The following is a 17,500-nucleotide window of genomic DNA, read 5'->3' as shown; positions in this document are numbered from 1 at the left end:
AAACACTGAAGAGCAAATCCATCCATGCGCAGCTCTACAGATCCTGAACCATACAAGCCAGTGGCGACAGCGGAGAGGGAAAAACTTCACTAATTGGCGAAAGTGAAGAATTAAAAAACCTCCAGAGAAACCAGGCTCAGTTGGGCACGACCATTTTTATTTCTCCGCTGGCCAAACGTCTTGTGTAGAGCTGCAGTCTAGGCGCTGGAGAAGCTGGCCTCAGCGGAGACTCGTCTGTCCCTGGAGCATCACAGGAATCAGTCTCAAGCTCTTCACTCCTCTATGACCACCACAGCAGCTGCTCTGGATACGGCCTGGTCCAGGATTATGGAAACCTTGGGATCATCTCTTCACAGGTCTTAGATCAAATCAGTGACTCTGCATAGTCTGAGGGCCTCGGGAAGAGTATCCCCAGGTGGAAATAGAGAATAAAGAGAATAATTAGCGTAGCTGCTGTTCATAGTGTATATAAACGAGATGTGTGGAGCACATTCATGTATCATACCGCTAAGTGATGCATTGAGTGTATGCTTTACTGAACAGATCGGTCTTTAATCTAGTTTTGAATTGGGAGAGTGTGTCTGAGCCTCGGACGTTATCAGGAAGGCTATTCCAGAGTTTAGGAGCTATAAATGAGAAGGCTCGACCTCCTTTACTCGACTTTGCTATTCTAGGTACTACCAGAAGCCCTGAGTTTTGAGACCTTAAAGAGCGAGTTGGATTGTAGCGAGACAGAAGATTGCTTAGATAAACAGGAGCTAGATTATTTAAAGCTTTATATGTAAGAAGCAATATTTTAAATTCAATACGAAACTTAACAGGCAGCCAGTGTAAGGAGGATAAAATTGGGGTGATGTGATCAAATTTTCTAGACCTGGTAAGAACTCTGGCAGCTGCATTTTGTACTAATTGAAGTTTGTTAATAGAGGATGCTGGGCAGCCAGCAAACAGTGCATTACAGTAATGCAGCCTAGAGCTCATAAAAGCATGGACTAGCTTTTCTGCATCTGAGATGGATAGCATACTTCGTAACTTAGCGATATTTCTCAGATGAAAGAAAGCAGTTTTTGTGACATGGGATATATGATTTTTAAAAGTTAAATTACTGTCTAATATGACACCCAGATCTTTTATAGTAGAGCTAATGTTAACTTTGTATCCCTCTTATTGTAGGTCGAGTTGTGAGATCTAGGGGAATTGATCAACTAAATTGGCCGTAGTGTATGAGTGTGTGTGTGTGAGACAATGAGTGTGTATGGGTGTTTCCCAGGGCTGGGTTGCAGCTGGAAGGGCATTGCTGTGTAAAACATAGCCAAAGGAAAATGATTCAATATTTATATATATATATATATATATATATATATATATATATATATATATATATATATATATATATATATATATATATATATATATTTTATTAAATGAGTTAAAAGATCTTCATGGAACTGTTGATTGTAGTGTTTACTGTAATTCACATTTTTGTCCTTTTATTCCTGACCATAATTATAGAACACACAAATTAAACAGCATTTGACATCCAAAATTATTGTCAAAAACACATCAAAATCGATGAGAGGATAATCATGTTTTTACTGCCAACATTAGATGTAAGTTTGATGTCAAATCAATTAGCAGGTTTTGATGATTAGTTTAATTTTAGCCACATATTTTTAAAACAACGAGTCAAAACAAGTAAACTCATGTTATACTTCACACTTCATAACATTTCTTCAAAAAGTTTCACAAGCTTTACAAAATAAATTAAGCTAAATAAATACACAATGCTGAATCTAAATAATAAATGTTACATAAAGACCTGTATCAAATTATTTATTCAGCATACACTGTAATAATGATCTGTCAATGAGCAGTTTCTTCAATATTTTGTTTGTTGTGTGTTTATTTGCGGTGGTGAATTGCAATATGAGCTGTTGATCTCTGCTTTATCCACTTTTTATGCTGTAAATTCAACTCTACAGTTTAACAAAGTGACTTTTACTGACATATTAGTAGTTTGAAATAATATATATATATATATAAAGGGCCTGACATTAACACCTGCCAGCCTGCCAAATATGCGGGTAGATTTCAGCTGTGGCGGGTTAGACAGCCGCTCCCACTAGCCACTTTTGCTGGTTAAAAATCATTTTAAATTGCCAGTGCAGGCTCATCACTACAGATTAGAGTTTTAGTTTATGACTATTTGTCGATATGCATGCAAATGTGATCTTAGAATGGAGAAGCTGCACGACTTACAGAAACAACTTTTCGCATGAGCAAGAGAAAGCAGGTGAACACCAACTGAAAGGATGATCACGAGTGTTTAAAAAGCTCATGCACCGTTTACTGGTGCAATGCAAACTAGTGCGATGCTCATGCACCCACAGTCCTTCAAGGGCTCGAGATTCTTTGTAAGCAGCAGCGGTTTCAGCTTTCGCTTTAACCATTCTTTGAACAGATTATTAATGGGCCTAATGTTAACCGTGTGCATGGGATCATCCTCTAATTATCACACACAAAATGTTTTTCACCTGCTTTCTTTTGCTTACAGTTATTTTGTTAATATAGTTTAATAATCACCCTTGGGCGACGCAGTGGCGCAGTAGGTAGTGCTGTCGCCTCACAGCAAGAAGGTTGCTGATTTGAGCCTCGGCTGGGTCAGATGGTGTTTCTGTGTGGAGTTTGCATGTTCTCCTGGTGTTGACGTGGGTTTCCTCCGGGTGCTCCGGTTTCCCCCCACAGTCCAAAGACGTAGTACAGGTGAATTAGGTAGGCTAAAATGTCTGTAGTGAATGAGTGTGTATGGGTGTTTCCTAGTGATGGGTTGTGGCTGGAAGGGCATCCGCTGCATAAAACAAATGCTGGATAAGTTGGCAGTTCATTCCACTGTGGCGGCCCCAGATTAAAAAAGGGACTAAGCCGAAAAGAAAATGAATGAATAATCACCCTGTATAATGAGATTGCTTTAATATGCTTTATACATAGTGAACTGCTGATCTGGGACCTTTAGCCTGAACAGACCACTGTGCATGGTTTTAGATACCTGAGAATATATATATATATATATATATTTTAAATACCAATATTTTTTTAAGAACATATTTGTTGAATAAAACGTGTATGTATATTGCTATTTTTTGGAAATAATTAGTTTGGTGTGGCCAGAGAATAAACTGGTAAATCCTTGGTGTTGAGCCCTGTAAAGTCATGTGAAATAAAACTAATTGCAATGCGACACTTTTTTTATAAAAGCACAACCCATTTGCTCATGCTCATTGAGCAAGCTCATATACAAAATAAGTGAAATGAATGAGGAGGCGAGTGGAAAAACACAAAATTAAAGTCCAGTATTTTTAGTATGCCAAAGTCAAATTTATGCTTATAAAATATATTTTCCCAACAACAAAATTGTGGCTAGTGAAAATGGCCAGTGGCTAGTAACGGTGGAAAACTACTAGCCACAGTGGCTGGTGATTAAAAAAGTTAATGTCAAGCCCTGTGTGTATTTAATAAATAATATGAGATAATATGTAGAGAAATAAGTCACAGAAAATGTGCTGCAGTTTATTACAAGGTGTTTGTAGCGTAATATACAACACCAACACACACAATATAGCACTGCACACTATTACACATGAGCATAATAGTCACCTTTTACAACTTTAACTTAAACTTAAAGTTGTTGGAGGAAAGTTCAAGATCCCATAATGACATTCAGAAGCAGAAATAAATGAGGGAAAAATACAGGAATCACATAAATGAATTCACGGATATTTTTTTACAGTGTACAACACAGTACTTCAGTGAATTACAGACTGTTTAAGAGCTCGCAGACACCCTGAGCAAGTGAATAAACTGTAGATAGTATAAGAGCAGAGAGAGTCAGACTGAAGGACGGTGAGTGAGTGAATCTGCAGCTTTCTGCCCTCTAGCGGTGAAATCATGATTCTGTTCACAAATGACTGACAAACACACTCAAAACTCATTCATTCATTCATTCATTCATTCATTCATTCCTTCAACTAATTAAAAATCAAATAATTACTGGCAGCTTTTAGATAGTGTACATTCAACCTATTCAGAGATTTATTTGACTCCAGTGTCCAGATGAGGGCTATTTTAGATCGAACTGTTAAATATTATCTTAAATTAAAGTATACACATTTATTATTACGATTATTACATTAATCGTAAACACACAAAACCGAGTGCATGATATTAACCTGTTGATTGATTTATTTTATTTATTTGTTTGACACCAATGGGACAGTGTACATTTTATTTTATTGTTATTTATTTGAAAAAATTATTCAAATTTCACAAGAGAGTTTTAATAATAACAACAACAATAACAATAATAATAATAATAATAATAATAATAATAATAATAATAACAATAATAATAATAATAACAATAATAATAATAATAATAATAATAATAATAATGATAATAATAATAATGATAATAATAATAATGATAATAATAATAATAATAATAATAATAATAATAATAATAATAATGATAATAATAATAATAATAATGATAATAATAACAATAATAATAATAATAATAATAATAATAACAATAATAATAATAATAACAACAATAATAATAATAATAATAATAATAATAATAATAATAATAATAATAATAATAATAATAATGATAATAATAATGATAATAATAACAACAATAATAATAATAATATTAATAATAATAATGATAATAATAACAATAATAATAATAATAACAATAATAATAACAATAATAATAATAACAATAATAATAATAATAATAGCAATAATAACAATAATAATATTAATAATAATAATAATAATAATAATAATAATAATAATAATAATAATAACAATAATAATAATAACAATAATAATAATAATAATAATAATAGCAATAATAATAATAATAATAATAATAACAATAACAATAATAACAATAATAATAATAATAATAATAATAATAATAACAATAATAATAATAATAATAACAATAGCTAGAACTGCTTTACATTTAATTAAAGAACTAAACGATTTCAGCTCAGATCAGTTAGTCTTATTAATAAAAAATGTCTAAAATGTGAGTACAGAAATTTTCCTGAATAAATCACTACAATACAACACAATTCATGAAAACTTTCCAACTAAAATTTAGATTTAAATGTATAAAAAAAATCAAGAACAACTTATACCACACATATGCAACATTAATGTATGCCCGGGTCTTATAAAATTAGAATAATAATGTTAGATGTTATTTACTGAGTAGTAAAACCATGCAAAGCTTGATTTATACATATTTTACACACATATTGATTTACACATATTGTACAAAATTATACATATTCTATTTACAATCACTGGCCACTTTATTAGGTACACCTTCCTAGTACCGGGTTGGACCCCCTTTTGCCTTCAGAACTGCCTTAATCCTTCGTGGCAGAGATTCCTCAGAGATGGACATGGTCAGCAACAATACTCTGGTAGGCTGTGGTGTTGACACCATGCTCAATTGGTACTAATGGACCCAAAGAAAATCTCCCCCACACCATTACACCACCACCAGCAGCCTGAACCGCTGACACAAGGCAGGATGGATCCATGCTTTCATGTTGTTTCGGACCATTCTCTGTAAACCCTAGAGATGGTTGAACCATGCCACGTTCAAAGTCTCTTAAATCCCCTTTCTTCTCCATTCTGATGCTCGCTTTGCCCTGCAGCAGATTGTCTTGACCATGTCTACATGCCTATAATGCAGTGAGTTGCTGTCATGTGATTGGCTGATTAGAAATTTGTGTTAACAAGCAGCTGGACAGGTGTACCTAATAAAGTGGCCGGTGAGTGTATTTACTGTATACATATAAATGCATATACGAGTGCTGTTTTGCGGAAAGCCCTTATATGGAGCTGGTGTGGGCGTGTTATATGCAAATTACTATCCTTGTGTGTGCGTATGCACATTTAGAAAAATTTGCAGCACGCATAAATATAAAAAACGTAGCCAATTATTAGCTAATAACTCAATGTTTTGTGTCTAATAGTTTGGTTTTGTGGGCAGTAGCTGTGTAATAATCATGATAATGTACATCCAGCTGGTGGTTATCACAGAATAAACCCCTCAGTCTTCATAATAAACAGGCTTTATACTGTATTGTGCTGTAAATCTTATATATCCTCATCTTTTGCTTCATTCAGCGTGTGTGTTTGAACGTTTTCAGCCTTCAGATGTAATCCACAAATCAAAAATAAGGTGAAGACCTGTAACAGTAAAGCACTGGCGAATATTGAGATGTGATTTACTCTGTTTTTACTCACAGAAGCTTTGATCAGCTCAGGCAGAAGTGTTTTGGCATTGTGAAATTGAGTAGAAACGCTTTATTAATGGCAGATATTGATTTCCCATGAGCCTTTTCTCTGATCGTCCTTTATGTTCATTATTGAGATCAATATAAAGGAGATCTTCATTGAATATATACCATCAGAACATCCGTCTGTGTGCTGGAAGACATGGAAATACAGTGTAAAAGAGTGTTGAATGGTTTAATGGACATTACTGTGGTCAATGTGTGTCCGTTGTGTGTTTGTTTGTGTGTGTTTGTGTTTTTTTGAGTGTTTGTATATGTGTTTGAGTGTATGTGCATGTTTTAGAGGGTGTGTATGTGTGTGTGGGTGTTTGTGTGTGTGTGTATATATTAATGTTTGTGTGTGTCTGTTTGATGTGTCACCCACTGTATGTGTGTGTGTTTGTGCGTGTCTTTTTGCGTGTGTGTGTGTGTGTGTGTGTGTGTGTGTGTGTCTGTTTGCATGCATATGTGTGTATATATATATATATGTATCATTTTATAGTGTCACCCACTGTATGTGTGTGTGTGTTTGTGTGTGTGTGTCTGTTTGATGTGTCACCCACTGCATATGTGTGTGTGTATTTGTGTGTGTCTGTTTGCGTGTGTGTCTATATATGTGTGTGTGTGTGTATTTACGTGTGTGTGTTTGAGTGTGCGTGTGTGTGTGGTTGAATTTGTGTATGTGTGTGTGTGTGTGTGCGTGCGTGTGTGTGTATCTCTGAGTGTGTTTGTTTCTCTGTATGTGTGCATTTAAATGTGTGAATGGGGTGTGTTTGTGTGTGTGTGTGTGTGGGTGTTTGTGTGTGTCTGTTTGCATGCGTATGTGTGTATATAAGTATCATTTTAAAGTGTCACCCACAGTATGTGTGCGTGTGTCTGTTTGGGTGTGTGTGTCTGTTTGATGTGTCACCCACTGTATGTGTCTGTGTGTTTGTGTGTGTCTGTGTGTGTCTGTGTGCGTGTGTGTCTATATATGTGTGTGTGTGTGTGTTTGAGTGTGTGTGTGTGTGTGTGGTTGAATGTGTGTGCTTGTGTGTGTGTGCGGGAGTGTGTGCGTGTGGGTGTGTGTATCTTTGAGTGTGTTTGTTTCTCTGTATGTGTGCGCTTAAATGTGTGTATGGGGTGTGCTTATGTGTGTGTGTGTGTGTGTGTGTGTGTGTCTGTGTCTGTGTGTGTGTGTGTGTCTGTGTATGTGTGTGTGTCTATCTGCCTCTGTGTGCGTGTCGGCTGGATATGGCTGATGATTTGATCCATGAATAGATGTGACACACTCACACATACACACACACACACACACACACACACACACACACACACACACACACACACACACACACATCAGCCTTGAGCAGCGTCTGTTTGATCTGGACAATAAGCAGACGCAGGTTTGCACACAGTGGCGTATTCTTATATGATTATACATTTCACAGAGCCTGTTAAACACACACACACACACACACACACACATCTGGCAAACCTGCGCACAGAAGCATGAAGCGTTTACATATCTGGACCACTGTGTTCTGTGTTCATTACAGTGGGAATAAATAAATAAATAAATATTTATAAATATATATACGATAGAGGGCAAAATGATTCGCCCTCCTGTGAATTTTTCTTTCTTTCTCAAATATTTCCCAAATGATGTTGAACAGATTCAGGAATTTCTCACAGTATTTGCTCTAATATTTGTTCTTCTGGAGAAAGTCTTATTTGTTTAATTTCAGCTAGAATAAAAGCAGTTTTTAATGGTTTTAAAGTCATTTTAAGGTCAATATTATTACCCCCCTTCAGCAATATTAGTGTTGGATTGTCTCCAGAATAAACCACTGTTATACAATGACTTGCCTAATTACCCTAACTTTACCCTAATTACCCTAGTGAAGCCTTTAAATGTCACTTTAAGCTGTATACTAGTGTCTTGAAGAATATCTAGTCTGATATTATTTACTGTCATCATGACAAAGAAATTAAAGAATTCAAATTGAACATGAGGGTGAATAATTCTTCATTATAGCACTCATTCCTAATTCATTAATTCATTTTATTTTCGGCTTAGTCTTTTATTTATCAGAGGTCACCACAGCAGAATGAATCGCCAACTATTCCAGCATATGTTTTACACAGCGGATGGAAAACACCCATACTCATTCACACACACACTCATACACTGCGGCCAGGTTAGTTGATCAATTCCCCTATAGCACATGTGTTTGGACTGTGGGGGAAACCGGAGCACCCAGAGGAAACCAACGCCAACACAGGGAGAACATGCAAACTCTATACAGAAATGCCAACTGACCCAGCTGAGACTCAAACCAGCGACCTTCTTGCTGTGAGGCCACAGTCCTAACCACTGAGACACCGTGGCTTTCTATTATTATTATTATTATTATTATTATTATTATTATTATTATTATTATGAAAGCTAAACAATACCAATATTATTCTGATTGTCATTATTGTTTATACACATCCCTCTTATTTACATTTCTCTTCTAATTTTGTTTCTGTGTTTACCTTGTGTTGTATGTTTTGCACTCTATAATAATAATAATAATAATAATATTAATAATAAATAATAATAATAATAATAATCATCATCATCATCATCATAATAATAATAATAGTAATAATAATAATCATAATGATAATAATAATAATATTAATAATAAAAATAATAATAATCATAATCATAATAATAATAATCTTAATAATAATAATAATAAGAAGAAGAATCATCATCATCATCATAATAATAATAATAATAATAATGATCATCATCATCACCATCATCATCATAATAATAATAATAATAATAATAATAATAATAATAATAATAATAACAATAACAATTAATAATAATAACAATAAAATAATAATAATATTAATAATGATCATCATCATCACCATCATCATCATAATAATAATAATAATAATAATAATAATAATAATAATAATAATAATAATAATAACAATAACAATTAATAATAATAACAATAAAATAATAATAATATTAATAATAATAATAATAATAATAATAATAATAATAATAATAATAACAATAATAATAACAATAATACAAATAATAATAATAATAATAACAATAATAATAATAAAATAATAATATTATTAATAATAATAATAATAATAATAATAATAATAATAATAATAATAATAATGATAATAATAATAATGATAATGATAATAATGATGATGATGATGATGATGATAATAATAATCATCATAATCATAATCATAATAATAATAATAATAATAATAATAGATCACACTGCAGCCTTAAAATAAAATAATAAAACCACACCGCTAGGGTCTCAACATCTAAAATACAGACCAAATTCAATTACTGTGTGTGCTTTAAATGTACTAACCTTGCTGAACAGAAAACATCCCCAAACTTGTGTCTGTGTGTGTGTGTGTGTGTGTGTGTGTGTGTGTGTGTGTGTGTGTGTGTGTGTGTGTGTGAGGTTCACCTCCAGGTCTCTGGCCTAAATATGTGTGTTTGTTGAGTGAATGAAGCTTTGCATGTTTACAGACCTTCTCTAACATGTTCAGCACTAAATATAGCGGCATTAATGTGTTTTAGCGCGTTTCACATCAGAAAAACACTCGTAACCCTCACACTGAACTCTGCTTAAACCTGTGAAGCCTCAATTGAAACGGAAAAACACACTTCTGGGCAATGTTTATTGAAGCTGTAGACTAAATATTGTTGACTGTCATATTTAATGCATCAGGCTTGTATGGCTCATATTTTCACTATATTAGTAATAAAAGCTTGATGTATTGAATATGATGCTCAACAATATTTAGTCTAAATGGCCTTAATGAACTTTTCTGTTGAATATCTATTTATTTTTTATGTAGTTCATGTTTTAGCTGTTTAGATTGTAAGCTAAAATATCTGTACAGTATTTGAAGAGATATCTGAACATAAACATACGAGGCTGAGAAAAATGCTCATTGTAGAAAAACATTCCAGATGGCACTTAGAGGTTTTTGCATCTGAACTCTTCATTTCTTTTTATTGTGTCAAATTAAAGTAAATGAAAATGATTCATATTTTGGCAGCTTTTAAACGGTGTTATATAATGTAAGTGTGTTTATGTAAATAGTTTATGTTTATTTGTGTGGTTCAGTCATTTATGTTCATATAAATCTGATCATCTTCTAGAAAATAGAAGTGTGTGTTTCTTTTTGCTAATATGTGATTATTTTACATCAATTATGGATTCAGTTTTCTGTTAATTATACATTTGTTTTATGTCATTCCAGCTTAAGGGAGATTAATATAATACGCTTTAATTAAACATGCAGTTTTAAAATCAGTCAGATGTTTGTTTAGTGCTTACACACACACACACACACACACACACTTATCTTTCAGAAATGAGAGTGTGTGTCTCAGCAGGTTACAGTGTTTGTGCGAGTGTGTGTGTGTGTGTGTGTGTGTGTGTGTGAGGGAGAGAGAGAGAGAAAGAGAGAGAGAGAGAGAGAGTGTGTGTGTGGTTTATATGTGGAATATGTCTGTATGTATGTGTGGAGCATGTCTGTCCATGTGTGGATAAACGTGGAGTGTGTGTATCTGTGTGGAGCGTGTGTGTGCATGTGTGTATGTCCATGTGTGTGTGTGTGTGTTTATATATATATATATATATATATATATATATACATTTACTATATATATATATATATTTATTTATTTATTTATTCATTCATTCATTTTCCTTTGGCTTAGTTCCTTTATTCATCAGGAGTCGCCACAGTGGAATGAACCGCCAACTATTCCAGCATATGTTTTACACAGCGGATGCTCGTCCAGCTGCAATCCAGTAAACACCCATACACACTCATTCACACACTCACTCATACACTATGGTGTGTGTGTGTGTATATATACATATACTGTATATATGTGTGTGTGTGTGTGTGTGTGTGTGTGTGTGTGTGTGTGTGTTTGTGTGTGTGTGTGTGTGTGTTTTACTTAAAAAAATGTGTTGTAATTTCCTGAAGCTATATATAGGTCATAAAACACACACACATTCCACACATATACAGTATACATAGACACACACACACACACACACACACACACACACGCACCCACACGATTAAATACAGATATTCTGATCTCTTAAGCAGAAGTCAGTGGTTCTTGAGAAATGATTTCAGTCAAGTGTGTCCAAACGCAAAGACTGAAGACAAATAATGACTTTATTTGCTCATCGTTCTTTCCTCATCAACATGTTTCTGCTGCTCTCATATGCAGGAGGATGTTTCTGAACACTGACGGCTCACCAAAGGTCACTCAGGGGTCATGATCATGCTGTGAGAGTGACTCTGGACCGGATGTAAACAGTGTTCTTAAAGCAGAGCAGATGTGATATATGAGAAAATACTTTGGGAATACTGTCCTCTTTAATGTAATTGATCACACACACACACACACACACACACACAGAGTTCTCCAGGGGTCACATCGCATCGATTGTGTTCAACTCAATTGTCCGATCACATAAATGGTCTTCAACACTTTAACTATAGTCTAACCTATAGGGGATTCTGCCCTCCAACAACTGTCTTTACTGTGTAACAGATATTATACTGAACACAATGGAGCTACGGTGATTTACAGTAAGATCTAGAATGATGTACATATATCATATTCATATATCACTGCATATATCATACAGGGCTCAGAACATAAGAGTAACCTACACCCCTTACAAATGACTCAATCAAATTAAAAATTTCTATAGGATGCTTTATGATATACACTCACCGGCCACTTTATTAGGTACACCTTACTAGTACCGGGTTGTACCTCCTTTTGCCTTCAGATCTGCCTTAATCCTTGGTGTTATAGATTCAACAAGCTACTGGAAATATTCCTCAGAGACTTTGCTCCATATTGACATGATAGCATCACACAGTTGCTGCAGATTTGAGAGGGGTCTGGATGCAGACCGGTTACAGTGCAATCTCAGCTGCATCTAATGCTTTTTAATGCGCTCAGCTAACCCCACCCCTAACCCTACCCGTCACAGTCCATTGAGTGCATTGTGTCTGACATTGCATTGCTGAGTGATGTAATCTCAGCTTGCATCATAAAGGCTGCATCCAGATATTATTGGCAGATTTGTCGGCTGCACATCCCTAATGCCAATCTCCCATTCCACCACATCTCAAAGGTGCTTTATTGGATTGAGCTCTGGTGACTGTGGAGGCCATTTGAGTACAGTGAACTCATTGTCATGTTCAAGAAACCAGTCTGAGATGATTGGTGCTTTATGACATGGTGTGTTATCCTGCTGGAAGTAGCCATCAGAAGATGGAGACACTGTGCTCATAAAGGGATGGACATGGTCAGAACAATACTCAGGTAGGCTGTGGCGTTGACACCATGCTCAATTGGTACTAATGGACCCAAAGAAAATCTCCCCCACACCATTACACCACCACCAGCAGCCTGAACCGCTGATACAAGGCAGGATGAATCCATGCTTTCATGTTTTTTCTGACCATTCTCTGTAAACCCTAGAGATGGTTGTGTGTGAAAATCCCAGTAGATCAGCAGTTTCTGAAATACTCAGAGCAGCCCGTCTGGCACTAACAACATGTTTAAAGTCTCTTAAATCCCCTTTCTTCCCCATTCTGATGTTCGCTTTGTCCTGCAGCAGATCGTCTCGACCATGTCTACATGCCTAAATGCAGTGAGTTGCTGCCATGTGATTGGCTGATGAGAAATTTGCGTTAATGAGCAGTTGGACAGGTGTACCTAATAAAGTGGCCGGTGAGTGTATATTTGTGCATAAACATTAGTCAGTACTGAATATGGAGCTAATCTAACAAAATAACTTACAATAATGGTCCGAAAATTAGTCCTCAACTTTATATGAAAAATAATAAATAAGTTTTTTTAAATGAAGAGTAAAAATCAAGAAAAAACAAAATAAATCAGTTAGCAGAAATTAGTTATTAAACTATTGTGGTTTATAATGTTGGAAAACTGTTTAAGACCCTTGGGAAATATTAAAAATATTTATTTTCAGTGGAGGGAGAATAATATTTGGTCTTCAACCCTTTAGCACTCTCTTGCGGACCCCGGTTTGAAAACCCCCGTTGTAAAGTTAAATCAGTGACACACACACACACACGCACACGCACACACACACTCCAGCAGTGGTTTTATTTTTGGGAAATATCCGTCTGTAATTCTCGGTCTTTCATATAGATTAATAACCCCCCGCTCCTCAATCATCCCTCTGGTCCTCCGCTCGGTTACCGCGCAGCAGCTTAGAGAAACACCCGCTGTGGAGCTTAAAACCCGGTCTAACGCGACTGTCTGACCGCGCAGAGAACCAGAGAACCGGCGCGCGCGTCTGAACTCCACTGGAGACCGAGAGAACTGAGCGGAGCTGGAGATAGAGAGAGAGGGAGATGGAATGAGTCGAGTGAACATACTGTCGTGAATATTATTTGGTATTTATTAGCCGATTAAAATATACGACTCTTGTGTCGTCTGTCATTATTTTTTAATTGTCAATATCTTTTTTCCTTATTTGTATAGGTATTAATCAAATTTCTAAATGTGTTTTTAATTTCTGCATATATATGTATTAGATAATCACTACTGTTTTATTCATTGTTTATATAAGTGCAATTTACTTGAAATGTCATGCTAATAAAGATCATTTGAATTGCATTGAAATAGAGAGAGCGCGTATGTGTGTGTGTGTGCGTACGTGCGCGCGCGCGCTCCGGTGACGTCACGCTCCTCGGCGGCGGTCCTAAAGTCGGTAACGGCGGACAGACTCAGTTTAACTCGTGTAAAGCCGCGGACGGGGGTGAACGGCTCCGGCGCTCGCTGCTCACACCGACGGGAATATTTGGCGTTTGGCGCGGAGCTCGAGAGGAGCGCGCGGCCGTTATTCGCACTCCCGCGATGGATCGGAGACTTTTAACGGCTTTTCTCCTCTTCGCCGATGTTTTCTGGATCTCCACCGGAGAATTCCACGGTAAGAGACATTCGGGGTTTTCTGAGGAGAAACTTCCCGTCGGCCAGAGCTTCTCCTCAGCCGCTTTAACACCTTAAATTAACTTTATAAAGTTTCCGTAGATCAGTTTGAGTGTGTTTAGTGTCGGATGGAGTGAGTGAGTGAATGTGTGTGTGTGTGTGTGTGTGTGTGTGTGTGTGTGTGTGTGTGTGTGTGTGTGTGTGTGTGTGTGTGTGTGTGTGTGTGTGTGTGTGTGTGATTCTCCGACGCCACAGCCCAAACTTTCCTTCACCGTGAGCTTCATCTTCTCTCTGCTGGAGAAAACGGGCTCGCATTCCAATTCACACAATCATACAGTGTTTAATAAATAACCCGTGTGTGTGTGTGTGTGTGTGTGTGTGTGTGCGTGGTGAACTTTTGGTTTTCCAGCAGTTTCTTACACACTCTAAAAATGCGGAGTTGTAAGGTTTTTACGTTTTATAACGTTACATTTTAACGGCTTTTTTTCAAATAAATTTAAATTCACTTAAAACCCAACGGTTGAATTTGGCCGTTTTTGACCCAGCAATGGGTTACTATAGTCCGTTTTTTAAAAGAGTCTAACACAAAGTACCAATTTTATGTCGACATGGTTTGATGTGGAGTTTTGGATCCGTACATGGTATTCGCGCCACATATAAAGACTACTGTGTAACCGTAACCTTCAGTCTAAAACATGCTGGGTTGTTTTAACCCAACGTTGGGTCAAATATGTACAAAACTAACAGTTGGGTTAATTTTTAAATGCATTTTAAATTTAGATGACACTCTGTGCCAACAGTTGGTTTTCTGCAAACATTGGGTTAAAACAACCCAGCATTTCTAGAGTGTACCCTATATCTTTAAAGTTTCTAGACATTTGTATATTTTGGTTGGTTATCAGAGCCGTTATTTCAGCCTGTTTTCTGTCTGTCTGTCAGTCATTCAGCGCTGTTTAAGATAACACCGACTCTCCTCTGTGCTATTTATATCCTCACTTGTGCTATAATCTTATTTTTAATGCAAAACAGTCAAACAGTCTGCTTCACAACAGCCTTTTGTTGACCTGCAGATGCTTCATTGTGTGTCTTTTATAAAGTTTTGGTGCTGGTGTTCAGTCTGAATGTACTTTCCTGAAGTCAACACATCTGTGTGCTTTAATTAAAGCGTTTGATTTGCTTTCGCACTAATTGCTTCAGTTCAGATCTCAGCTGTGCAGTTTCTCCCCGCACTTTAATTTGTTTTTATGAATGGTTTTAGTGTTGAAACATGTCCTGAAAGGGCTTATTAGGCTACTATAAACTAAATCACGTGCTTGTGATTAGCTCGCTTTACTATTGTAGATGTAAATAAACGAGGCTGCTGGCTGAATTGGGGTTCATCTTGATGCATGTTGAGTTTCTGTGTGACTGCTTTGATCTCCGTGAGTTGGATGATTTCTGCAGATGTTTCTTGTGTGTGTTTTGTGTCCTGATGGGGGCAGCAGTGCTCACACATGACGGGGGATTAGCTCCAGATCCCCGCTATCATACAAATCCTACAAAAATCCTTTATATCAGATGCCCGTGTGACACATAATAAGTAGTTTTACTGGCTTCAGCTTAAATATCAGAGGATTTTATTAATGGAAGTCTCATTTACTGAAATGAAGATTTGCAATTGGCTGAACGCATGAAGAAAATACAGTACTGATCGTATTATTATTAATACTAATACTTGTAGTAGTATTATTAGTATTGGGGTATGTTGTAGTTTAATATACTCTCTATGGTTGTAGAAAACTACTGTATTTTGGTGATTAGTTTGTATTACTACACTGTAAAAATATATGATCAATAAATCATGACAACATATGTTTTGATGCTAATCATATTTTAAGTCGGTTTAATGTAATTAAAGTTAAAATGACTCAAGGTTATTTTGATTCAGCTTAAATTAAAGGCAGCCATGTGTGTTTTTTTATTACAATGTAGGCCTGCATGATATTGGAAAAATCTGTTATTGCAATATTTTGTATTTCTGCGATTGTGATTATAAATACAGCTTTATTTGCAAAGAATTCTTCACTTTAGATTGGTTTGGGGTGATTTTGCAGAGATAAATTCAGTATAGCAAAGATCAAGTGAATTATAGTTTTCTGGACAGTCTAACAGTATTCAGGTACAGATGTTGAATAATCAACACTGCACAGTCTTCAGTGTATTATAATAATAATAATAATAAAAATAATAATAATAATAATAATAATAATACATTTGATTTATAGTGCGCTTTTCTCAGACCCAAAGCGCTAACAGGCATACAAGGCAAACAAAGCAGAACACTAGAAACAGTAAAAAAAAAAAGGCCACATTAAAATATGAACGATTCAATTCAATTGGTTAATAAAATTAACAAAAATAGTCAATCTAAGTTAAAAGCAACGGTAAAAAGGTGAGTCTTGAGAAGTTTCCTAAAACATTCCAGAGAAACGGCTTTCCTGATACTGATGGGTAGGCCATTCCATAACTTAAATATTATGTAATGTTTATTAAGGTTGCAAACATTATAATTTCTCGTGGCAGGATGTTTTTAAACTGTTCACACAGTCACAGGCCATAAAGGCATAGTTCACTCAAAAATGAACATTTAATCACTCTTCACTTGCTTCAAATGTTTATAAGTTATTAAAATGTGTTCAACATAAATGAGAAACGTATTTAAAACAAGTGAAGAGTAATTTTAGTCAATTTTAGGTGAACTATCTCTTTAAAAACACATGCAGATGATAAACTTTACTTCATTATAATTAAACTCTGCACTGATTGTAATCAATTATAATCCCATATCCTGCGACATGATTATTGCGGATGCACACATTGCGATATCGATGCTGAAACCGATATATTGGCAGCCCTATTACAATGTATAATTTTTACCATAGCAACTATAGAATTAGCACAGAAGATCACTTACTGTAATTGTAGTTTTTACCATAGCAACTATAGAATTAGTACAAAATATTAATTACTTTAATTGTTTTATTGCCATAGCAACTATAGAATTAGTACAAAATAATAATTAATTGAGTTTTTTACCATAGCAACCATTCACCTTATTCTT

At 35.3% G+C, this 17,500-nt stretch overlaps 1 protein-coding gene across 8 annotated transcripts in view; it reads left to right on the top strand.

The window, feature by feature from the left end:
• Positions 1-14,156: 14,156 nt before the first annotated feature.
• Positions 14,157-17,500, top strand: part of ptprma (protein tyrosine phosphatase receptor type Ma) — a 331,270-nt gene continuing 327,926 nt past the window's right edge. For 7 of the 8 annotated variants that reach the window (XM_056451138.1, XM_056451136.1, XM_056451137.1 and 4 more), the window contains exon 1: positions 14,157-14,401. In XM_056451138.1, the coding sequence (XP_056307113.1) occupies positions 14,329-14,401 (73 nt within the window). In that variant the 5' untranslated portion in view covers positions 14,157-14,328. The remainder of the gene's footprint in view (positions 14,402-17,500) is intronic. The other variant, XM_056451131.1, reaches the window with a different exon arrangement.

This window comes from Danio aesculapii, chromosome 24 (assembly GCF_903798145.1).
Source record: "Danio aesculapii chromosome 24, fDanAes4.1, whole genome shotgun sequence".
Taxonomy (NCBI): Eukaryota; Metazoa; Chordata; class Actinopteri; order Cypriniformes; family Danionidae; genus Danio; species Danio aesculapii.
Note: the sequence above shows the minus strand (reverse complement) of the source record. Positions and strands in the feature narration are given on the sequence as shown.